The sequence below is a fragment of the Hyperolius riggenbachi genome, chromosome 10, assembly GCF_040937935.1.
Source record: "Hyperolius riggenbachi isolate aHypRig1 chromosome 10, aHypRig1.pri, whole genome shotgun sequence".
Lineage (NCBI taxonomy): Eukaryota > Metazoa > Chordata > Amphibia > Anura > Hyperoliidae > Hyperolius > Hyperolius riggenbachi.
In genome coordinates, this window is record NC_090655.1 from 167,888,604 (window position 1) to 167,913,872 (window position 25,269).

At 43.3% G+C, this 25,269-nt stretch overlaps 2 protein-coding genes across 3 annotated transcripts in view; one reads left to right on the forward strand and one right to left on the reverse strand.

The window, feature by feature from the left end:
- CDK2AP2 (cyclin dependent kinase 2 associated protein 2) overlaps positions 1–17,300 on the forward strand; it is a 108,784-nt gene extending 91,484 nt beyond the window's left edge. Inside the window, exons 3-4 of the mRNA XM_068255198.1 lie at positions 16,938–17,073; positions 17,150–17,300. Of these exons, the coding sequence (XP_068111299.1) occupies positions 16,938–17,073; positions 17,150–17,217 (204 nt within the window). The 3' untranslated portion in view covers positions 17,218–17,300. The remainder of the gene's footprint in view (positions 1–16,937; positions 17,074–17,149) is intronic.
- Positions 16,766–25,269, reverse strand: part of AIP (aryl hydrocarbon receptor interacting protein) — a 477,802-nt gene continuing 469,298 nt past the window's right edge. For both annotated transcript variants that reach the window (XM_068255197.1, XM_068255196.1), the window contains one exon: positions 16,766–17,823. In XM_068255197.1, coding sequence (XP_068111298.1) covers positions 17,621–17,823 — 203 coding nt within the window. In that variant the 3' untranslated portion in view covers positions 16,766–17,620. The remainder of the gene's footprint in view (positions 17,824–25,269) is intronic.

Consider the following 25,269-nt stretch of genomic DNA (forward strand, 5'->3'; position numbering starts at 1 on the left):
CTTATGCATCCAAGCAATTTTCACCTCCCATTCATTTGCCAATAACTTATCACTATGAATTGATCTATATCTTGTTTTTTCCGCCACCAGTTAGGCTTTCTTCGGGTGGTACATTTTGCTAAAAATTATTTTTTTCTAAATGCATTTTAACAAGAAAAAAATGGAAAGAATTCATTATTTCTCAGTTTTCAGTGATCGTAGCTTTAACCTCCCTGGCGTTCTATTAAGATCGCCAGGGAGGCTGCGGGAGGGTTTTTTTTAAATTAAAAAAAAACCTGTTTCATGCAGCCAACTGAAAGTTGGCTGCATGAAAGCCCACTAGAGGGCGCTCCGGAGGCGTTCTTCCGATCGCCTCCGGCGCCCAGAATAAACAAGAAAGGCCGCAATGAGCAGCCTTCCTTGTTTTGCTTACATCGTCGCCATAGCGACGAGCGGAGTGACGTCATGGACGTCAGCCGACGTCCTGACGTCAGCCGCCTCCGATCCAGCCCTTAGCGTTGGCCGGAACTTTTGTTCCGGCTGCGCAGGGCTCGGGCGGCTGGGGGGACCCTCTTTCGCCGCTACTCGCGGCGGATCGCCGCAGAGCGGCGGCGATCAGGCAGCACACGTGGCTGGCAAAGTGCCGGCTGCGTGTGCTGCTTTTTATTTTGTAAAAATCGGCCCAGAAGGGCCTGAGCGGCGACCTCCGGCGGTGATGGACGGATATATTCGTCCATACCGCTGAGGAGGTTAACCACTTAATGACAAGCTGACGTAAAGACGTCCTGGAGCCATTAAGAGGCTCTAGCGGGACATTTTATAAGTCAGACAGTGTTGCTGCTGCCGCTGTGCACGTGCAAATAGTGAAAAGAAGAAAAAAAAAACCCACCAAAGAAAAAATACACCTTTATTTCCAAATACTATATTGTCACCATACTTTGTACTAGGGACATAATTAAAATCTTGTGATAACCAGAACAAATGGGCAGATAAAATAGGTGGGTTTTATGCACAGTAGCAGTGTTTATATTAAAACTATAGGGGATGAAATTGGAGAAATTTTGTATTTTTTTCATTTTCTCCTTTATTCTCTATGCATTTTAAAGGGAAAAACAAGTAATTAGTGAAAACAAATATCAACCTCCAAAAAGCCCAATTGATAGTGAAAAAAACAAGATATAGTTCATTTCATTGTGATTAGCAGTGATTAAGCTATTGGCAAACGAAAGAGATGAGCACTGAAAGGTGAAAATCGCTCTTGTCCGTTAGGGCCCTTTTCCACCAGCGCGTTTGCGCTGGCTGAATCGCAAAACCGCAAACCGCTAGCGATTTTACAATCGCTACGGTTTGCTTTTTAACATAGGAATTGCGGTAGGTCATTTCCACTACCGCAATTCGCTTTTGTCGGGAACGCGAACGCGCGGCGGAGCGATAATTGCCGCGATTCTGCTATGCAGTGCATAGCATAGCAAAATCGCGGCCGCAAACGTCGGGGGAATCGCCGGTTTTGCGATTCAGCAATCGCTAGCGTTCAGCATGAACGCTAGCGATTGCAGGTGGAAAAGGGCCCTTAGGGTAAAAACGCAGTTGAGATGAAGTGGTTAAAATGGTACCATGATTAAAACCCACATTTTATTTGCCTATTTGTCCTGGTTATTACACCATTTAAATTATTTCCCTATCACAATGTATGGCACCAATATTTTATTTGGAAATAAAGGTGCATTCTTTTTAGTTTTGCATCTGTCACTATTTACAAGCTTATAATTAAAAAAATATTAGTTGTATACCCTCGTCACATGCATATAAAAAAAAGTTTAGACCCTTAGGTAACTATTTTTTTTTTTTTTAAATTGTAATTTATTTTTTGTAAAAATGTTTATTTGGGTATGTTTTGGGTGTGGGAGGTAAACAGTTAATTTTAAGTGTAACGTATTGTGTCTAATTGTATGTGCATGTAGTTTTACTATTTGGCCACAGTTAGATTTTTGTTACTCTATACTGTGAGCGAGCACGCTCGCTCAACAGGAACTACAAGGAGGACGTTACGTACGTGCTCAGCAGCCTTTTGGATGTGAAAGTCATGTCGAAAAGGCCAAAATGGTTAATGAAAGTGAATGGGAGCGATTTTTTTTTTTTTTTTTTTTTTTTTTTTTTTTTTTAATATAACAAGCGCTCAAGTGTTAAACGGCTTTCATTTTTCTCAAAACTGCCAATAAAAGCTACACTAAGGATGGATCCACACTATAAGCATTTTGTGAGTGCTTGCGTTTAACGCACCATTGGAGCACTCTTCTCCCTTTGTGTTTTGGATTTAGATCACTGGCACCACCCAGTAGTGGGTTCAGAGCCTGGAGCTTGAAACTTCATTAAATGGGACAGTACAAGTTGTGCTACCGCAAGTGAATAGTAGTTATTGCCATATTCAGTCTGACCTGGGACGATCACCTTGACCATTTGTTGGGGGTATTGGGAAGGCTGTTCATGGCCAATCTGACTGTTAAACCCAGTAAATGTCAGATTGCCAGGTTCAGTACTTAGGGCACTTAATAGGCATTCAGACCTTGAAACCCCAGATAGAAAAGGTTAATGCCATTGTGGCTTGGCCACATCATACCACCAAGAAACACACAACATTTTTTCCATCCTATAGTACTATGGCTAAACCACTGACTGATACAACAGGTAAAAAGCAACCCAACAAAGTAACTTTGAACTCAGAATCAGAACAGGCATTTCAGGCCTTGAATTTCAGGATTGGACCTGATTTGGGGTTCCTGTCCTTCAAGCTACTGACTTCACCTGTCTATTTATTGTGCAGACTGATGCTTCCAACCACAGTCTGGGAGCAGTACTTAGTCAGGTGGACGCAACTGGGTAGATTACTGTACCCTGAGCAGAAATCTACATCCAAGGGAGGCCGCATACTCTATGACAGAGAAGAAGTGTCTAGCGATTGTGTGGGCCTTACAGAATTTGCAATTCTACCTTTATGGACAATCCTTCACAATCACCACAACCCCCTCAGCTGGCTGAAATATAGTGCTGGTACTAATGGAAAACTTCTCCTTTGGAGTCTGCACTCAAACAGTATGATTTCATGATCCAGCATAAACTGGGACGTCGCCATCAGAATGCAGATGGACTATCCCGCTGTAATGAACCCAAATAGCAAGTGGAGATTGCTCTGCCGCACATCTTACACCTTACATACTTGAGCCCTAACTTGTGTCAACATGTATGGTTAATCGCTGTATCTGTATTGTTTACTGTATTGTTTTTTGTACTGTATTATATTGTATGTTTTATTCCACACATAGCCCTGTACATGCCAAAACCAATTCCGGGTCCGACCCAGTCGTGCTTGGCGAAATAAATGATTCTGATTCTAGTCAAGGTCTTGCTTGATCATTTCATCCCCAATCTATGAGAGAAGGGGGGGGGGGGGGGGGGGGGAGAGATGCAATGAGCTCTTCATATCATACCTCAGTTAAAATATCACAGTGGCTAGGTCTGCCAAAGGGAGACCTAGCCACTATCACAGGCAGAAAGTTAATCAATCAGCGCTCAGCTCTTATCAAAAAGTGTTCCTGAGCTGAATGTTAACATTTGTTTACCCCTTCACCTAGTAAAAGCATTCATCACCCTTGACAGAAACAGTAAAACTGACTCTCATCCGGACTTGGTGTCAGCAAAAGTCCATACATGAAAACAACTATTCACACCTCTGCTAGTTTTAAAGACCCCACTGTGATGCTGTGTTCTCCCACCCAGCTGCTCTAAAAGCATGACTGCTGAACTCACAGTAACCCTGAAATTCATGTTTTTCATATTCCATGGTTTTTTTTAGGTACGGCAGGTACACTAGCTGCTCCACTTTGACAGGAAACATTAGGTAAAGCATTACTAACATACTGAGAGATTTTCAGGCGGACTGCACATCCAGCATCTGAGAAATAAAGGTTCTCTGTAATAGTTCATGGTTTATGTATTATATATGGATCTTATTCAAAATGGGTAACTGTTAGCAGTGGGTTCCCACAGGTGTCAGTACTGGGTCCAGTGCTCTTCAATTTATTTATTAACCACTTCCCGACCGCCCACTACACAGGGGCGGCGGGGAAGTGGAGCCCTGCAGGACGGCCTCACCCACAGAGGCGGCAGTCCATTTAAGGGCATGGGCGGAGCGATCGCGTCATCCGTGACGCGATCCTCCGCCCGGGATCGAAGCACGGGCATTTTGTCTCCGCTCGCCGGCCACTTAGCAGAGCCGGCGAGCGGAGGAATCCGCAGGATCCGCCAATCAGGGAGTATAAGGCACTTTGTTAGGTAAACAAAGTGCCTTATACGTGCTTCCTCCTCGCCTCGTGGTCTCATTGTTCCAGAGACCACCAGCGAGGAGGAAGCACTTTGTAAGTGACACTGCACGCAGCTTGATTTTGCCCACAGCCTCCCTGATCACCCACCCCAGGCCTCATACCCCCCCTGATCACCCCAGCAGACCCCTGCCCAGCACCCTTGCACCCCTGCAAAACCCCCACCCCCCCCCACCTGCCACTAACTAGCGACGCTGCCCCTTAGTTTAGGTCCCTAACTGCCTCCTAGTCACCCCTGATCCCCCCTCCCTACCTTTAGATCACCCCCACAACCCATCCCAGACTACCCCCCTGTATACTGTATACATTTGTATACAGCTACATTACCCTCTGATCCCCCTCTGATCACCTGTCTATCACCTGTCCATCAGCCCTCAGCACCCCCACCCATCAGAGCAGACCCTAACTGCCCCGCGGGGGTAACCGATCACCTGCCCAGGCCCTCGATTGCCCTCGTACCCCCCTTCTGATTACATCCCCTGCTGTTTGTTTACATCTGTCCTCCCCAGCAATCACTAACTGATCTTTGATCAGTAACCCCCTGTGTCTGCCTCTCATCAGATCAGGACTCAGTCTGCCCCGTGCAGGCTCCTGATCAACCCCCCATCCCCTCAAATCGCCCTCAGACCCCCCCCCTAATCACCGTCCAAGTGCATTGTATTTGACTGTGCTGCGCTTGTATTCGATTGTGCTGCGCTTGTATTCAATTGTGGTGTAATTGTATTTGATTGTCCCGTGATCGGCTTCGATTGCCCCGTGATTGTTTGATTGCCTGAGACCCCACTTCCCGCCACACCCAACCCCCCCCTCCCCCCCACCACACCCAACCCCCCCCCCCCCCCCCCCCCACCACCACCTCCAACCACCACCTTCCGAGTGCATCAGATTTGCTTGTGCTGTGATTGGAGTCGATTGTGCTGTAATTGTATTTGATTGTCCCGTGATCGACTTCGATTGCCCCGTGATTGTTTGATTGCCTGAGACCCCACTTCCCGCCACACCCAATCCCACCCTCCCCCATCACCTTCCGAGTGCATCAGATTTGATTGGGCTGTGATTGGAGTCGATTGTGCTGTAATTGTATTTGATTGTCCCGTGATCGGCTTCGATTGCCCCGTGATTGTTTGATTGCCTGAGACCCCACTTCCCGCCACACCCAACCCCACCCTCCCCCCCACCACACCCAACCCCCCCACCCCCCACCACCCCACCCCCCACCACCTCCAACCACCACCTTCCGAGTGCATCAGATTTGCTTGTGCTGTGATTGGAGTCGATTGTGCTGTAATTGTATTTGATTGTCCCGTGATCGGCTTCGATTGCCCCGTGATTGTTTGATTGCCTGAGACCCCACTTCCCGCCACACCCAATCCCACCCTCCCCCCATCACCTTCCGAGTGCATCAGATCTGCTTGTGCTGTGATTGGAGTCGATTGTGCTGTAATTGGATTTGATTGTCCCGTGATTGTTTGATTGCCTCTGAGACCCCACTTCCCACCAACCCCAATACCTCTCAAATACTCCCTTTTTGCTAGGTAGGTGCTCTTTTTTTCTGGGTAGTCTCGGAGGAAAACCCCATAAATTTAGCAATCCAAAATGGCAAGAAGGGGGCTTTCCGATGACGAGGTATACAGGTACATGGACCAGTCGGATGAGTTCTTTTGGGAAGAATCATCCGTCGAATCTTCCGGGTCCGATTTTGAACCTGTAGAAAGCAGTGGTTCCCTGACCGATACTGATGACGAGGCTATGGTCCCGGCTAGAGCCAGGCGTACCAGACCCCAAGTCGTTAGACCGCAGGTGGCGCAGGATCCGCCTCAAGGGCAGCAGGGTGGTGCTAGCGCTGTTGATAGTTTTCTTGGTGAGGCAGGCACCAGCAGCGCAGCATCTCCTGGACTTAGTGCCAGTGCTTCCGTAGACCCTGACGAAGTGGTGAGCGTCAGCATGGAAGTTGAAACTGGTACGGTGGCAAGTGCAGTAGTACCCCCGTCGCAGCCACCAACAAGAAGACGGGCCCGTAGTACCCATAGACTCCCAGAGGTGCTGGCACAACCAGATTGGCAATCCCCTGATTCCGCCGCACCCGTAGTGCCCCCTTTCACCGCCCAGTCTGGAGTCCAGGTGGCGACAGCTCATCTAGGAACGGCCCTAGACTTTTTGCAGCTGTTCATCACCCAGGTTCTCTTGGACTTAATTGTGGTTGAGACCAACCGTAAAGCCACACAATTCATCACCGAGCACCCGGAGAGCATGTATGCCCAGCCTTTCGGGTGGAAACCAGTCCAAGTTTCCGACATTAAAATCTTTTTGGCCCTTATCCTTCACTTGGGACTAATGAAACAGAATGTACTGCGGTCGTATTGGTCTACGAACCCAGTAAATCATGTTCCCTTGTACCCTGCTGCCATGTCCAGGACACGATTTGAGTCCATCCTGCGCTTCCTGCACTTCAACGACGACAAAACCTGTCATGAAAAGGGCCACCCTGCTTATGACCGGCTCCACAAAATTCGGCCCCTCATAGACCACCTGTCATCAACATTTGCAGATGCTTATATCCCTGAACAGAACATCTGCATAGACGAGTCCCTCTTACGCTTTACCGGGCGCCTTGGCATCAAACAGTACATCCCAAGCAAGCGCGCCCGGTATGGGGTGAAACTGTATAAGCTCTGTGAAAGGGCCACAGGCTATACATGTCGTTTTAGGGTCTATGAGGGAAAAGACTCAAAATTGGAGCCGGTCGGATGCCCTGACTACCTGGGGAGCAGTGGAAAGGTTGTGTGGGACTTGGTGTCACCCTTGTTCCAGAAGGGGTACCATCTTTTTGTGGACAATTATTACACAAGTGTGGCCCTCTTTCAGCACTTAAAGTTAGAAGGAATCCGATGCTGTGGCACTGCGCGGCCTAGTCGCCAGGGCTTCCCCCAACGGCTCGTTACCACCAGACTTTTACGGGGGCAGAGGGTCGCCTTGCGTACTGAAGACCTGCTTGCGGTGAAATGGAGGGACAAGAGGGACGTTTACTTTCTGTCCACCATTCACACAGACACGACAGTCCAAATTCAACGGGCAACTGCGGTCATTGAAAAGCCCCTTGTCGTCCACGAATATAATGTCAACATGGGAGGGGTGGACTTCAATGACCAGAGGTTAGCGCCCTATTTAGTTACCCGGAAAACAAGACGCTGGTATAAGAAAGTGTCTTTTTATCTGATTCAATTGGCAGTTTACAACAGCTTTGTTCTCTACAGTAAGGCTGGGAGAACTGGATCTTTCCTCCAATTTCAGGAAAAGATCATTATGGACATCCTGTATCCAGGAGGTGCCAGGCCCCCCCCCCCAGATGCAACTAGCCGACTGCATGGAAGGCATTACGCCTATCAGCTTCCGTGTGCCCCAGGTCAACGCATCCGAAGAAAACGTTGCCGTGTCTGCAGCAGGGCTGGAACAAGGAGTGACACCGTTTATTATTGTCCCCGCTGTCCTGACCAGCCTGGTCTATGCGTAGGGCCGTGTTTTGAGAGGTACCACGAGCAGGTACACTATTAGAACCTAGGGAACTCCAGACACAGGAGTAGGCACACACTCAGTGGTCTTTCGCACATTGTCGCAGGGAGAGGAGAGGTAAGCTTGAAGACCAAACGGGTAAGCATAAAAATGGGAAGAAGGATCGGTTTCCATGCTTGATATTGCTGATCTGTCCTGGGTTGGCGATATAAGACGGCATGTTTGAATTTCCCTTGAGTGTGGACACCCCCGGTTTATATGTGATTTGGGCCTATGATGATGCTTTAATGCCACACAGAGTCATCTCTATTGGCAGGCATATTGCTGTATCCTACAGGCATAATGCTGTATACTAAAGTTCTGAGGCCCAGTCACATAAGTTGGTGGCTCACCCTGAGTGCAGGGTGGCACGGGGTGTCTCTCTCCTGAGGTTATCACTGCCATTGATGTGGAGGAAGATCTGCCATTGATGTGGAGCAAGGTATGTTTGCCGTTCATTTTTCCTTTCAGCCCAGAGTGCATTACTTGTATACCCAATATAAGGAGTATAGCAGAAACTCCTAATACTGGCCATACATGTAATGATTGCAGAGACCCTAAAATGCCAGGACAGACTCCACAAATGACCCCATTTTGGAAAGAGGACACCCTAAAGTATTATGTGAGGTGCACGGTGAGTTCATAAAAGATTTTAGTTTTTGTCACAAGTTAGCAGAATTTTTTTTTTTATTTTTTTTTTAACAAAGTGTCATTTTCCGTTAACTTGTGACAAAAAATAAAATTTTCAATGACCTCACCATTCCCCTCATGGAATACCTTGTTGTGTATTCTTTCCAAAATGGAGTCATTTGTGGGGTTTGTTAACTGTCCTGGCAAGTGGGCGGGGTGCTAAATTTTGAGCACCCCTGTAAAGCCTAAAGGTACTCATTGGACTCTGGACCCCTTAGCGCAGTTAGGGTGCAAAAAGGTGCCACACATGTGGTATCGCCGTACTCGGGAGAAGTAGTACAATGTGTTTTGGGGTGTATTTTTACACATACCCATGCTGGGTGGGAGAAATACCTCTGCAAATGACAATCTTTTGATTTTTTTACACACAATTGTCCATTTACAGAGATATTTCTCCCACCCAGCATGGGTATGTGTAAAAATACACCCCAAAACACATTGTACTACTTCTCCCGAGTACGGCGATACCACATGTGTGGCACTTTTTTGCACCCTAACTGCGCTAAAGGGCCCAAAGTCCAATGAGTACCTTTAGGATTTCACAGGTCATTTTGCGGAATTTGATTTCCAGACTCCTCCTCACGGTTTAGGGCCCCTAAAATGCCAGGGCAGTATAGGAACCCCACAAATGACCCCATTTTAGAAAGAAGACACCCTAAGGTATTCCGTTAGGAGTATGGTGAGTTCATAGAAGATTTTATTTTTTGTCAAAAGTTAGCGGAAAATTGATTTGTATTGTTTTTTTCACAAAGTGTCATTTTGCGCTAACTTGTGACAAAAAATAAAATCTTCTATGAACTCACCATACTCCTAACGGAATACCTTGGGGTGTCTTCTTTCTAAAATGGGGTCATTTGTGGGGTTCCTATACTGCCCTGGCATTTTAGGGGCCCTAAACCGTGAGGAGTAGTCTGGAAATCAAATTCCGCAAAATGACCTGTGAAAGCCTAAAGGTGCTCATTGGACTTTGGGCCCTTTAGCGCAGTTAGGGTGCAAAAAAGTGCCACACATGTGGTATTGCCGTACTCGGGAGAAGTAGTACAATGTGTTTTGGGGTGTATTTTTACACATTGTCATTTGCAGAGGTATTTCTCCCACCCAGCATGGGTATGTGTAAAAATACACCCCAAAACACATTGTACTACTTCTCCCGAGTACGGCGATACCACATGTGTGGCACTTTTTTGCACCCTAACTGCGCTAAAGGGCCCAAAGTCCAATGAGCACCTTTAGGCTTTCACAGGTCATTTTGCGGAATTTGATTTCCAGACTACTCCTCACGGTTTAGGGCCCCTAAAATGCCAGGGCAGTATAGGAACCCCACAAATGACCCCATTTTAGAAAGAAGACACCCCAAGGTATTCCGTTAGGAGTATGGTGAGTTCATAGAAGATTTTATTTTTTGTCAAAAGTTAGTGGAAAATGACACTTTGTGAAAAAAACAATAAAAATCAATTTTCCGCTAACTTTTGACAAAAAATAAAATCTTCTATGAACTCGCTATGCTACTAACGGAATACATTGGGGTGTCTTCTTTCTAAAATGGGGTCATTTGTGGGGTTCCTATACTGCCCTGGCATTTTAGGGGCCCTAAACCGTGAGGAGTAGTCTGGAAATCAAATTCCGCAAAATGACCTGTGAAATCCTAAAGGTACTCATTGGACTTTGGGCCCTTTAGCGCAGTTAGGGTGCAAAAAAGTGCCACACATGTGGTATCGCCGTACTCAGGAGAAGTAGTACAATGTGTTTTGGGGTGTATTTTTACACATACCCATGCTGGGTGGGAGAAATAACTCTGTAAATAGACAATTGTGTGTAAAAAAAATTAACAAATTGTCATTTACAGAGATATTTCTCCCACCCAGCATGGGTATGTGTAAAAATACATCCCAAAACACATTATACTACTTCTCCTGAGTACGGCAATACCACATATGTGGCACTTTTTTGCAGCCTAACTGCGCTAAGGGGTCCAAAGTCCAATGAGCACCTTTAGGCTTTACAGGGGTGCTTACAATTTAGCACCCCCCAAAATGTCAGGACAGTAAACACACCCCACAAATGACCCCATTTTGGAAAGTAGACCCTTCAAGGTATTCAGAGAGGGGCATGGTGAGTCCGTGGCAGATTTCATTTTTTTTTGGTGCAAGTTAGAAGAAATGGAAACTTTTTTTTTTCGTGTCACAAAGTGTCATTTTCGGCTTACTTGTGACAAAAATTAATATCTTCTATGAACTCACTATGCCTCTCAGTGAATACTTTGGGATGTCTTCTTTCCAAAATGGGGTAATTTGGGGGGTATTTATACTATCCTGGAATTCTAGCCCCTCATGAAACATGACAGGGGGTCAGAAAAGTCAGAGATGCTTGAAAATGGGAAAATTCACTTTTTGCACCATAGTTTGTAAACGCTATAACTTTTACCCAAACCAATAAATATACGCTGAATGGGTTTTTTTTAATCAAAAACATGTTTGTCCACATTTTTCGCGCTGCATGTATACAGAAATTTTACTTTATTTGAAAACTGTCAGCACAGAAAGTTAAAAAAATCATTTTTTTGCCAAAATTCATGTCTTTTTTGCTGAATATAATAAAAAGTAAAAATCGCAGGAGCAATTAAATAGCACCAAAAGAAAGCTTTATTAGTGACAAGAAAAGGAGCCAAAATTCATTTAGGTGGTAGGTTGTATGAGCGAGCAATAAACCGTGAAAGCTGCAGTGGTCTGAATGGAAAAAAAGTGGCCGGTCCTTAAGGGGTAGAAAGCCCTAGGTCCTCAAGTGGTTAATGACCTAGTAGATGCAGTAGAAAGCAATGTTGCTATTTTTGCAGGTGATACAACATTGTGCAGAATCATCAAGTCTCAGGAGGATAGTGACATTTTGCAACAGGATCGGGATAGGATGGCTTTTTGGGCACATAAATGACAGATGAAATTCAATGTTGACAAATTTAAAGGGACTCCGAGCAGTGCAGAAACTATGGAAAGATGCATATCATTTTAAAGCTCTCTTTCTCCTCTTTATAATGATATATAAACCACCACCCTACGCCTTTTAGTTTTCGCTATTTTCGTGATTGAAATTGCCGCAGCCGTGACTTCGATCGCGAAAATAGAGAAAACTAAAAGGCATAGGACGACAATTTAGGTGTCAAAGAGGAGAAAGAGAGCTTTAAAATGTTATCCATCTTTCCATAGTTATATTGTATTACACAGGGCGACTTTTTCTCAAAGTCAGCAGCTCCATTCAGCAGAAAAAGTCGCCCTGTGTAATACAATGCAACTATGGAAAGATGGATATTATTTTAAAGCTCTCTTTCTCCTCTTTCTGACGACACCTAAATCGTCACCCTACGCCTTTTAGTTTTCTATATTTTCGCGATCGAAGTCACGGCCGCTGCAATTTCCATCGCGAAAATAGCGAAAACTAAAAGGCGTAGGGTGGCGGTTTATATATCATTGGAAAGAGGAGAAAGAAAGCTTTAAAATGATATGCATCTTTCCATAGTTTCTGCACTGCTCGGAGTCCCTTTAAAGTCATGCATTTTGGTGATACCAACTGTCTAGCACAGGCATGGGCAAACTCAGCCCTCCAGCTGTTACGCAACTACAAGTCCCACAATGCATTTGCCTTTATGAGTCATGACTGTGGCTGTCAGACTCCTGCAATGCATTGTGGGGCTTGAAGTTACGTAACAGCTGGAGGGCAGAGTTTGCCCATGCCTGGTCTAGCACCTTACAAAATAAATGATACAGATGGGAACATCGAACTTGGAGAAGGATTTAGGAGTACTCATCAACACCAAGTTAAATAATTGTATTCAATGCCAAGCCGCTGCAGCTAAAGCAAATAAAAATTTGGGATGCCTTAAAAGATAAATAAAAACTCGAGATGCTATCATAATATTGCCCCTGTTGAACTCTCTAGTAAGGCCACATGTGGAATATGGAATTCAGTTCTGAGCACCACATTACAGGAAAGGTATTGCAGTTTTAAAGCAAGTGCAGAGAAGAGCAACAAAATTGATACGAGGGATGGAAGGTGTAATGCTGGGAATACACTGTTCATTTTTGAGGCAGATAGATGGTTGGTTAGATAATTTCCGACATGTCCGATCCCCCATTCGATGTTTTGGTGCTCGATTCCTGATAGAAGTGAATGGAAAAAGAGAATAAGAACGAGCAGAAGATAATAGAATCGACTGCAGGATCAAGCGGCAAAAACGATCGAGCGGAGAATCGAGTGGCAGAAACAAACTGTGTATGCCCAGCATTACTTACCAAGAAAGGTTAAACTGGGTTTATTCAGTCTATAGAAAAGGTGCCTTAGAGGAGATCTAATTAACATGTATAAATATAAAAAGCTTGGTGGATGAGCTTTTTGTCCCTAGGCTTTTACAATGGACTACACGGCATGATCTGCGCATGAAGGAAAAACCTTTTAGCCATTTATTTAGGAAAGGGTTCTTTACAGTAAGAGTGAGCAAAATGTGGAATGCATTGCCGCAGAAAGTAGTTATGGTAAATTCTATATCTGCGTTTAAAGGGGGCTTAGATGCTTTCCTTACATTGAAAGACGTCCATGGCTATAATCACTAGGTAGTGCCCGATGGTGGTGTTCCAGGGATTTTATCAAATTTCCATCTGGAGTCGGGCAGGAATTTTTTCCCCTTTTGGGGCTAATTGGATCATGCCTGTTCGCCTTCTTCTGGATCAACAGGGATATATGTGAGGGTGCTGGCTGGTGTTGAACTCTATGGACGTCATGATGGGTATGTCTTTTTTCAACCCAAATAACTATGCATCATATGTATGAATTCACAAAGCCTTACTACTGAACGCAAATATGCAACCCACTTATTTATATAACTTATGGGCATGGCATACCAGATATGGCTGCATAGTGAGTCAAATCCAGTGACCCACTCAGCCCAGGGTTGAAATTCCATCTACCTACAGGCCAGCACAACCTGGGATGCTCGGCTTCGGATGAAATCCAAATAGTTGTTGTTCGGATTTCATCTGGTTAAATCAAAATTACCTGTGCGGGGTGGGCAGAGAGGGTTAATCTTACCCATCATGACGTCTTCTCAGGTCTATCCCTCGGCGCCTCCCACGATGCGATCCACGCACTACACGTGACTACAAACACTTCCTCCTTCAACCCGGAAGGAGAAGGTGTTTGTAATCACTTGACCACCGCTTGGACCGCATCGTGGGAGGTGCCGAGGGACGAACCTACGAAGACGTCATGATGGGTAAGATAACCCCCCCCACAGGTGATTTGATTTAACTGGATGAAACCCGAATAACAACTATTCGGATTTCATCCAAAGTTGAAGTTGAGCATCCCTGAGCACAACACTGTGCAAAATAATCCAAAGAATTGCATTTTGGCCACTCATTGGACTCTGTCAAACAAGTGATTTTGAATTTTTCAGATAATTTTCTCTTTTCTGCTTATTCTAAACAACCAATTCTCAGTTCAACTGCTAAATATACAGGGTGGGCATTTATATGGATACACCTTAATAAAATGGGAATGGTTGGTGATATTAACTTCCTCTTTGTGGCACATTAGTATATATGAGGGGGGAAACTTTTCAACATGGGTGGTGACCATGGTGGCCATTTTGAATCCAACTTTTGTTTTTTCAATATGAAGAGGGTCATGTGACGCATCAAACTTATTGGGAATATCACAAGAAAAACAATGGTGTGCTTGGTTTTAACGTAACTTTATTCTTTCATGAGTTATTTACAAGTTTCCTTTTGTTTGCAGCCATTGACATGTCGCTGAGATTAACACGTGAGGAGTGGATAGAAATTGTGTTGATGTCTGGTGAACGCAGTAACAGGGTCATTGCAGCAGATTTCAATGCAAGACACCCTACAAGACCACTCATCTCCCATGCTACAGTTAGCAAACTGCTTGCTCAGTTTCGTGAAACTGGTTCAGTGTTGGATTTGCCAAAATGTGGACGCATGAAATCTGTTACTAATGAAGAAACATCAGTGGCTGTCCTAGCTTCATTCAGCAAGAGCCCACAGCGTAGCATTTACCGCATGTCACTGGAGAGTGGCATTAGTCAAACATCCCTTTGGCGGATATTAGCTACTCACAAATGGTACCCGTACAAACTCCAGCTACTGCAGCATCTCAACGAGGATGACCCAGATCGGCGCACTGAATTTGCAGAATGGGCAAAACAAAATATTTTGTTCTGTGATGAGGCAAACTTATGTGAATGCTGAAGTTAACAAACAAAACCACCGCTATTGGTCTGACACTAAGGGCTGAGACACACCAGAAAAGCTTCCCAAACGCTAGAGGTTTCAAAAGCTCTTCCCAATGTAATGCTATGGTTTTTTTGTTTTTGTTTTTTTTACAAAACCTCATCGCTCCAGTGTGCATAGACACATTAGCAGGGGGTTTCAAAAACTCAAAACGCTCAGAAAAACTCCTCTGTTGTGCACCAGGCCTTACCCACATTGGATAGATCCCTCCAAGACTATTGGAACAAAAAAAATTATGGTATGGTGTGGTATATGGATACAAAGATAGTGGGGCCATTCTTCATCAATGGAAACCTCAAGGCTACTGGATATGCAAAATTGCTGCATGATAATGTTTCCTTCTTTATGCACTGAAACTGGCACGTTTGAGTTTTTCCAGCAAGATGGTGCACCACCACATTATGGGTGTCTGGTCCGAGCATTCCTAGATGAACCATTTCCTGGAAAATGGATTGGTCATCGTGGGCCAGTTGAATGGCCCCCAAGTGACCCCCTTAGACTTTTTTATCTTTGGGGTCATCTGAAGGCAATTGTCTATGCTGTGAAGATATGAGATGTGCAGCACCTGGAACTACGGATACTGGAAGCCTGTGCTAGCATTTCTCCTGCAGTGTTGCTATCAGTGTGTAAAGAGTGGGAGAAGAGGTTTGCATTGACAATCCAAAACAATGGGCAGCACATTGAACACATTTTAAAGTGGTCAGAAACTTGTAAATAACTCATGAAAGAATAAAGTTACGTTAAAACCAAGCACACCATTGTTTTTCTTGTGAAATTCCCATTAAGTCTGATGTGTCACATGACCCTCTTCCTATTGAAAAAACAAAAGTTGGATTCAAAATGGTCACCACCCATCTTAAAAAGTTTCCCCCCTCATATACTGTGCCACAAACAGGAAGTTAATATAACCAACCATTCCCATTTTATTAAGGTGTGTGTGTGGTGTGTGTGTGTGTGTGTGTGTGTGTGTGTGTGTGTTTTTATAAATAAACTAAGGATTTAGTTGTTTTGCTCTTGTTACTTATGATCCCTAGTAGAATGCTCTCATTGTTGATCTTCAGCATTTGTTCGATTTGGCTAGTTAGGTTGCATATAACATTTTCTTCCTTTTAGGAATAGATAGCTCTGAGGTCTCTCTACCTAATTTTACCAATTTCCAGCATGATAATTTTTACAGTTTGTACACAGAATCAAGATTGTATCATGTGTGGTCATACCCTCCAATACCAAAGTTTGCTTTGCTCACCGTGTAATCGCCTTCAGAAGCCTCTAGTGGACGAGACCTGAACGGCAACTATGCCATAGTAAGAAAGAGTTGGGTGTCAACACGGTGTTCCGACATACTAAGCTGTGTAAAGGTGGTAATACATCAGGCGATGTATGGGCAAATGACCATGAGACAGTTGCCTGTCCATACACCACAAACCAATTTCCAATAAAGTTCAGCATTAAATCACAAGTGGGTCTAGTGCCGCCCCCGACATATGAAAATGTCCCCTCCGTGCTTCATAAAATCTCACCTCCGCTGGCACGATTCCTGGCCTCCTCCAATATCACTGTGAGCGTCTGTACCACATCTTATGACACCACATGCATCTGGTTCTGGACTGAAATGAATGGGTTGAGCATGTTCCTGCACATCAATCGGCATGCAAAATTGTGTGATGTATGGCCACCTTAACTTTGCACAGTGATTACTTAACACGACAAACAATCTGTCTAGCAAAAATAATAATTAGCTTCAGTGAAGTTCAAATATGCCTTCAAGTGACACGTCAAGTCGTCGTGTTTTATATTCATTTTTTGCTGTGTTTAATGTTTTAAAGCAAAAGTTTAATTTCAGGTTTCATAAGCAGACCTGATGTCATAAAATTGAATATACATATGACTTTATTAGAGTACACATACATGCAGTTGTATATATATATATATATATATATATATATATATATATATATATATATTCAAACAATACAAAATACTGGGATATTTTCTCAGTAGTCAGAGGAAGTTATCTGACTTGAAACTTGTTTTTCTCATCTAGGGAGTGAAACCAGCTGTATCACAGGTAGTGTCTCAGGGAACCTACAGTGACCTGCTATCTGTCATTGAAGAGATGGGCAGGGAGATAAGACCTACATATGCTGGAAGTAAAAGTGCCATGGAAAGGTTAAAAAGAGGTACTGGTCAAAACTCATTACTTGCAAAACATTGTTACATTCGGTTTAAACTGATCAATTTTTTTTCTACTTTTAGGTATAATCCATGCCAGGGCTCTTGTGAGAGAGTGTCTTGCTGAAACAGAACGTAATGCTCGCACATGACCTCACTACATTTTTTTTTTTTGTGCTTTAATTTTCACCCTTTAAAAAAAATCTATGTAAGCAAATAAAGTTACTCTTTGTGACATTCTGATTTACATTTGCCTATTTAAAAGTTATCTTCTTAAGGCAGGATCTTGGATACTTACTCTAATAGCGGTAAGTCGAAGAAATGGCTATCAGCGGCACCTGCAGTTTGCAGATATCTTTTCAGTGGCTTAATGCTGTGCTGTATACATTGTACACGGTAATAGTAGTGGCTGCTGGTAAGACTATCTTACTTTACAAAACTATAATGCAGATAGTTTGGCTGTAGCTGAATTGTTACTGTGCCATTTGCATATCTATACATAATTACTTCCACATGAAATGGTGAATTGACCTAGAAATTTGCTGCTAGTGACAGTCATTTGAATATTCCTCGAAATCTTGCTTTGTCCTCGCACTCCTTCTCGTGTATACGTGCTTCAAGTTGCTTCATTTCTTTAGCAACGAGGGGTGCGAGGGAAGGATCCAATTCAACAGCACGTGAGAAATCCTGTTCTGCTTCTGATGCATTCCACACTGCTGCATGAGCACGGCCTCGTTTGAACAGCGCTTTCACATTATCTGCAAAAGATAAAAATGTATACTAGATGGTATACCAATCTTAATGATTATATACATCAAAGGAGTTGAAGGCCAAGAACATCAAAAAGCAGAAGAGACTTTAATAGCATAGGTATTATGACACACAAGGGTTGACCTTGTCTATTAAAAACCGCCAGGGGGCAGTGCAGCAGTTTTTTTGTTTTTTTTAAATCATGTAGCGAGCCCAGGGCTCGCTACATGATAGCCGCGGCATCCCCCCACCCGCTTCAATCGCCTCCGGCGATCTCCGATCAGGAAATCCCGTTCAAAGAACGGGATTTCCTGGAGGGCTTCCCCTGTCGCCATGGCAACAGGCGGGATGACATCATCGACCTTGTGACGTCATTGGGAGTCCCAATCCACCCCTCAGCGCTGCCTGGCACTGATTGGCCAGGGAGCGTACGGGGTCTGGGGGGCGGCACAGCAAGCAGTGGGTGAGCGGAGCGGCGATCAGAGTGCATATGCAGTTAGCAAAGTGCTAGCTGCGTGTTGCAAAAAAAAAAATTATGCAAATCGGCCCAGCAGGGCCTGAGAAAGCCTCCTGCGCGACTTAGACCTCTTTCGTGAAAATCTTAAAATTTAAAATACATGTAAACATACACAAATACGAAGTAAGTTTCTTCCAGAATAAAATGAGCCATTAATGACCTTTCTCCTATGTTGCTGTCACTTACAGTAAGTAGTAGAAATCTGACATTACCGACAGGTTTTGGGTTAGTCCATCTCTTCATGGGCAATTCTAAGGGTTTTCTTTATTTGTAAAAGCACTAGGGCCTGGTGCACACCAGAGGAGTTTTTCTGAGCATTTTGAGTTTTTAAATCTGCGGCTAATGTTATCCTATGTGTCTGTGCACACTGGAGCAATGAGGTTTTGTAAAAAACCCCATAGCATTACATTGGGAAGAGCTTTTGAAACCTCTAAGGGCTCTTTTCCACTATGAAATGCGATCGCGATTACGATCGCAATCGCGTTTCAATTTCCACCATGCGATTGCGATTGCGATTGAGCTACTATACTCATAGTTCAGCTCAATCGCATACAAAACATAGCAGAACGACGATTGCGCTTTGACCAAAATCGCATCGCAATCGGATCGCACTAATGGAAATTGCTGCTGCAGTTTCCATTAGTTTAATGTACCTTGCGATTTGCAGTCAGAAGCAAATCGCAAATCGCAGGCTAGTGGAAAAAGGCCCTAAAAGCTCTTCCCAATGTAATGCTATGGGTTTTTTGGAGGCTAGCCAACAACTTTATTTAAATCCTTTTCAGAGAATGTCTTTATAAAGACTAAAGGCCATACTGAGAATCCCCCATGAAGAGATGGACTAACCCAAAACCTGTCAGTAATGTCAGATTTCTACTACGTACTGTGAGTGACAGCATCATAGGAGAAAAGTAATGTATGGCTCATTTTACTCTGGAAGAGATGGATTTCTTATTTGTATGTGTTTTAAATTTTAAAGAGACTCTAACAAAAGTTCCCCTGGGGGTACTCACCTCGGGAGGGGGAAGCCTCAGGGTCCCAATGAGGCTTCCCCCTCCCCTGTAGCTGCAGGCAATCCAGTGCTGGCTCCCCGAAGTCTCCGGCAATCCTGGCTCAATCAACCTAACAAGCTACATTTATTTACCTTCCCTGGCTCCAGCGGGGGCACTGTTGCGGCTCTCAGCAAGGAGATAGGCGGAAATAGCCGATCTCTGCCGGGTCCGCTCTACTACGCAGGCACAGGAGACTTGCACCTGTGTAGTAGAGCGGCCCGGCAGCGATCGGCTATTTCTGCCCATCTCCGAGCGGAGAGCTGATACTGCGCTGGAGCCGGGAAGGTAAATATTTACATCTCCGGCGATCCGGCAGGTTTTTCGCCACCACCAAGGGACTCAGGAGGATGGGGGAAGCCTCAATAGGATCTGGATGCTTCCCCCACCTGAGGAGAGTACCCCCCCAGGGGAAATTTTTCTCGTTACAGGTTTTCTTTAAGATTTTTGCAACAGTTCCTCTTTAAAGTAACATTTGCTTTTATCTGCCATGCAAGCTATTTTTTTTTCTGTGCAATTTAAGTTGCATCTACTCTCTTCCATCCCTGTACTACTTGCCGCGTGACTGCAGAAAACCAATGTTTGTTCAGCAGCATTAACATCTATCCCTCCTTTCAGTTCCTCCAATCCATAGGTGAAGAGTGCAAAGCTACTAAACAAAAGGGATTTTGAAAACATATGATGAATGCTCAAATAAGGAGATGTAATCAGAAGATACAGCGTGTCTGAAAACAGCTGTTAATTTCTAAACAACCCTTGTATACACACAGGCTGTTCCCTGCTTATAAACATGTTTCTTTCTGAGTGATTTTAAGTTGTGTTCTAAATAGTGAAACGCGGATCAACAAAAAACTGTGGATTTAGACATATAGCATAGACAATGTTTGGGACGTGTATTGCTTTAACCACTTAAGAACAGTAGGCTTACACCCCCTAGTGACCAGGCTATTTTTTACAATTAAGGCCACTGCAGCTTTAAGGCCTCACTGCAGGGCCGTACAACCGAGCACAAAAGTGATCCCCCCCTTTCCAAGCAAACAGCTATGACAGAGATTGTAGGAGAGGGGAAAAAAAATGAGCAAGGGAGGAAATTACGTCAGTATTGGCTTCAGAGGGAACCAAGATGGCAAATGCTAGGAACAGAATTCTCTTTATTTACTATATAACATTCACTGAAATCAAAATGTGGACAGTACAATACATCTGTAGAGCAAGTTAACTACTTATGTGTTTTTTTTTCCTAGCATAGTATTGCTGACCCGCTGCTTTAAGTCTACAAATCCAGTTCCACATCGATGCGGTCATGCAAAAAAATAATATGCTCAAATGGTGCATTACCCTTTGCTTGGTTAGTAAGGGCTAATGGTTCACCATTAGCCCATGATGATATCCTTTTGGATGAAACTAGTTGGGAACACTCAACATGTCATGGGAGCTACTTGGGTCTTTGCAGATAGGTGATGGAAATCGAGCATATTTGTATCAAGTCGGAGGTGAGGTCCACTTTTTATACCCACACGCTTACCTGTGTGGGTATAAAATAATGTTTAATGTGATTTAAGATGAGTATATAATTTTACTTGTTTTTATAATAAACTTAAAATAATAGTGATTTCTAAGGAGCATTAGATGTTCACTACCCAGTCTCTAATCCATTATTGACCAAAAAGGCTTTGGATTTGAACATGAGCGATATCTGAGCTGTGAGGTTTTTACAATTTGTTGAGTGACCCTTCTAGTGGGGTGAGGTGTTTTCCACTTTTAACTGGCTGCTGTACTGAAAGTCTTGTTAATCCTACGTGCACTTTCTTTGCATTATTAACAATGTTTGGTTGTTTTCAATGTGCTTTAACCACTTCACCGCCGAGGGGTTTTACCCCTTGAACACCAGAGCAATTTTCACCTTTCAGCACTCCTTCCATTCATTCGTCTATAACTTTATTATTACTTATCGCAATGAAAGGAACTACCGCATATCTTGTTTTTTTCGCCACCAAAATTTCTTTAGGTGGGACAATATGCCAAGAATTATTTTATTCTAAATATGTTTTAATGGGGAAATAGGAAATAATGTGGGAAAAATTTTTTAGCTTTCGGCCATTATAGTTTTTAAATAATGCATGCTACTGTAATTAAAACCCATGAAATGTATATGCCCATTTGTCCCGGTTATAAAACCGTTGAAATTATGTCCTTATCACAATGTTTGGCGCCAATATTTTATTTGGAAATAAAGGTGCATTTTTTTCAGTTTTGCATCCATCCCTAATTACAAGCCTGTAGTCTATAAAGTAACAGTGTTATACCCTCTTGACATAAATATTTAAAAAGTTCAGTCCCTAAGGTAACTATTTTTTTTTTTATTGTCTTTTTTTTTTTAAATTACAAATAAAAAAAAATATGTGTGGGAGGTAATGAGTTAATTTATTGCGTAAAACTAATGTATTTGTATATGTAAAATGTTTTTATTTGGCCACAAGATGGCCACAGTGAGTTTGTTTTCATGCGACCTGTAAAGTGGTTAAACCAGTGTTCCCCAACCCTGTCTAATAGATAGGAATCTGATGGGAAATTGTACTGCGTAGATGAGGCTTTACAAAGCATGGTCCTTTTATCTCATGTTTTGTAATTGATTACTGTACTTTTGTAATTCACACACACCTTGTTAACTTTACCACTTCCTTCAAAATGAACATTTATAAACAGCCTCTTTATACCACTAGCGCAAATAAGGCATTTGTAAACGTACAACTAGTATGCTAAATCGTACGTGTATTTGAACCTTTCTGCCCATTGCATTAAAAACTTTTATTTATTAAGTATGATAATCAATCCAATTGTTCCATCGCAATTTGAAAATTTAAGGACATGATTTGAAATCAGTTGGATGGTTTGTAAAGGTAAAAAGTGAGTGGTGTTCAAACCTTGCAGTTTAACAAGGGTATTTATCTTGAGCGTGAACAAGAGATTTATTAAGAACAAGAAAGGGAATCCTATATAACCCAGGTAGCACTTTTAAAGCGAGCCAAGTAAATACAACAGGCAGATGTACAAAAATCAATTGCATACAAACCGGTCATACCCATTAATAATGAGAAATTAGTCTTTGCCAGCTTGATATAACATGTTAACATCAAAACTTACATTGCTGCAAGATCAGATGAGTACACAAACTAAATTAGGAAAGTCCAGGAGAAACCCTCACACCACAGAACAATCATAAACCTATTAGCAACACCATAATAGTAAACCTGTTTGCAGAAATGTGACAGGATTTTGGCCAGGCTTTCCTCCAAGTTCCCTCTACACTGATGCCATTCTCAGAAGATTCACAGAGCCAATCCACTCAGTATTTGTGGGAACAGCAACGGTCATCCAAAACTTAGTAAGTTTTGGGAAATATGCAGCACCTCTAAAACAAATGGTTTCAGATATTTATCAGTAAGCAATTATTAAAGTAAACCTGAGATGTTAAATTAGGGTGTAGTAATACTTACCTGTGGCTTTCTGTGCACTAGCATGGTCCCCAGGAGCGTGGCTGAGCCACGCATGTGCAGAAACAGACGACTGACCGGATTTCCCGGAAGTCATAGCACCAGAACGGAGGGAGCAAAGAGGATGGTGAGGGAGGCCAAGATCCTCATAGAGCTGGAGGAAGCTCCAGGTAAGTATAAATAAGGCACAGTGTACCTTCTCAGGTACACTTTAAGTAGGCACAATTTAGGGTCATTTATCAATGTGCACCCATATAATAATTTAGAAATTATATGCATCCAGTACGGATTTACAACTCCATATGAAAAAAGGGGTTCCTTGGTCTATAAAGCATTTAGGACATGTTAGTAGTGTACCAGGTTTAAATTTAGCCAGGTGGAATGGGGTCAGCTATGTCCTCTATAATAGTGTTTCTCAACATTTTAACTCTTGACAACTATATATATTTAATCATAGTAGATGATAATTGGTTCTAAACAATTTCCAAGCATTTATTATTGCTTTTAATTAGCTAAAATACTAATTTGGTGTTTTAACCACTTAATGACAATGTATCATATTAAAACATCATTTTTAAGCCTGTTAATGGCAACAGGACGTTTTAATACGTTGCTCATTCCCACCGCAGCTCTGCAAGTGTGCGCGCCGCTCCCGCCTCCATTTCCGTCGGGATTCCGTATTCAGTGATTGGGGAAGAGGACTGAGCGGACCTCTATCCAATCGCAATGCCTGGAATGAATGGATGTGACCACGATCAGCGGCCACTTCCATTCATAAAACGGGAAACAGTCATAGTGTAGTTAAAGGGGCACTTAAGTCAAAAGAAAAAAACAAGTTTTTCTCACCTTCCAATAGCCCCCTGCAGCTGTCCGGTGCCCTCGCCGTCTCCCTCCTGTCCCCGCCGGCAGTCACTTCCAGTTTTGGCGACAGGAGCCGACAAGCCGGGAATACACAATAGGGCCCTCTATGCTGCTATATGATGCTATAGCAGCATAGAGGGTGCTATTGTGGCTGGGAACGCGAAGAATCACTCGCGTTTCCAGCCTGTCGGCTCCTGTCGCCGAAACCGGAAGTGGCTGCCGGCGGTGACAGGAGGATCTGAGGGAGACGGCGAGGGCACCGGACAGCTGCAGGGGGCTACTGGAAGCCCCAGGCGAGTAAAACTCTTTTTCTTTTGACAAAAGTGCCCCTTTAAATGTAAAAGTAAAAAACAAAACAAATAAAAACCCTTCCTATAACGGGAGGGTGTTCATTAGCACCATCTTGTGGCCAAAAAGTACTGGACACAATAAAAAAAAAAAGGAAAAAGGACACCTATATTTCAAAATAATAATAATAATAATAATAATATATTGTCGCCATAATTTAAATGGTTTAATAATCAGGACAACTGGGCAAATAAAATGTCTGTTTTATCTACAGGAGAACGTTTAATTTTAAAACTATAATGGCTGAAAACTGAGAAATTATTATTTTTATTTTTCCCATTAAAACGCATTTAGAATAAAAAAAATTCTTAGCAAAATGTACTACCCACAGAAAGCCTAATTGGTGGTGAAAAAAAATGAGGTATAGATAATTTTCTCATGATAAGTAGTAATAAAGTTATTAGGGAATAACAGGGAGGCGCACTGACAGGTGAAAATTGCTCTGGTCCGTTAGGGTAAAAACCCTTAGGGGTGAACTGGTTAAATAATACTTATTACTTTCTAAAACTCTAAATTTGTTATTCTTGGTTGAGTATATTGAGCCTGAGTACCCCCTGGAACCATCAGTCATCAGTACGCGTACCACACATTGAGAACCAATGCTCTATAACACATACAAACATTACAATGGTCAAGTATACAAGGGGAGATATTACTAAAGTACACCAGAACTGAGAGATATTTGTCAGCTCACATATTTATTTCCTTTAAGGGCCCGTTTCCACTAGTGCGACGCGATTTCGCCGGCATTCCGACGCTTGTAAAAACGCATGCGGGTGCGTTTCCGCATGCGTTTTACCCGCGATTTCGCGTGCGATTTCGCATGGCAGGGTGCCATGCGAAATTAACCATGACACTGCCAGGGCAAAATAACATTGAGAAGGGTGCGAAATCGCGGGTAAAAACGCATGTAACAAACGCATGCGTTTTTACTATTAAATACATTAGCGGCGATTCGCACAGATTCCCGACGCAGGCGAAAACTGTGGGTCCCGCCGTGCAGATTTGGCCCGCCGCCAAATCGCTCCCGCACGCTGCACAGGTGGAAACAGCCCCATCCACTAACATTAACTATGCGAATCCGCATGCAGTGCCCGCATGCGGATTCGCCCTAGTGGAAACGAGCCCTTACATTACAGTATAGTCTCTTTATAATAAACTCTGGTATAGTTAACATTCAGGTGTAGT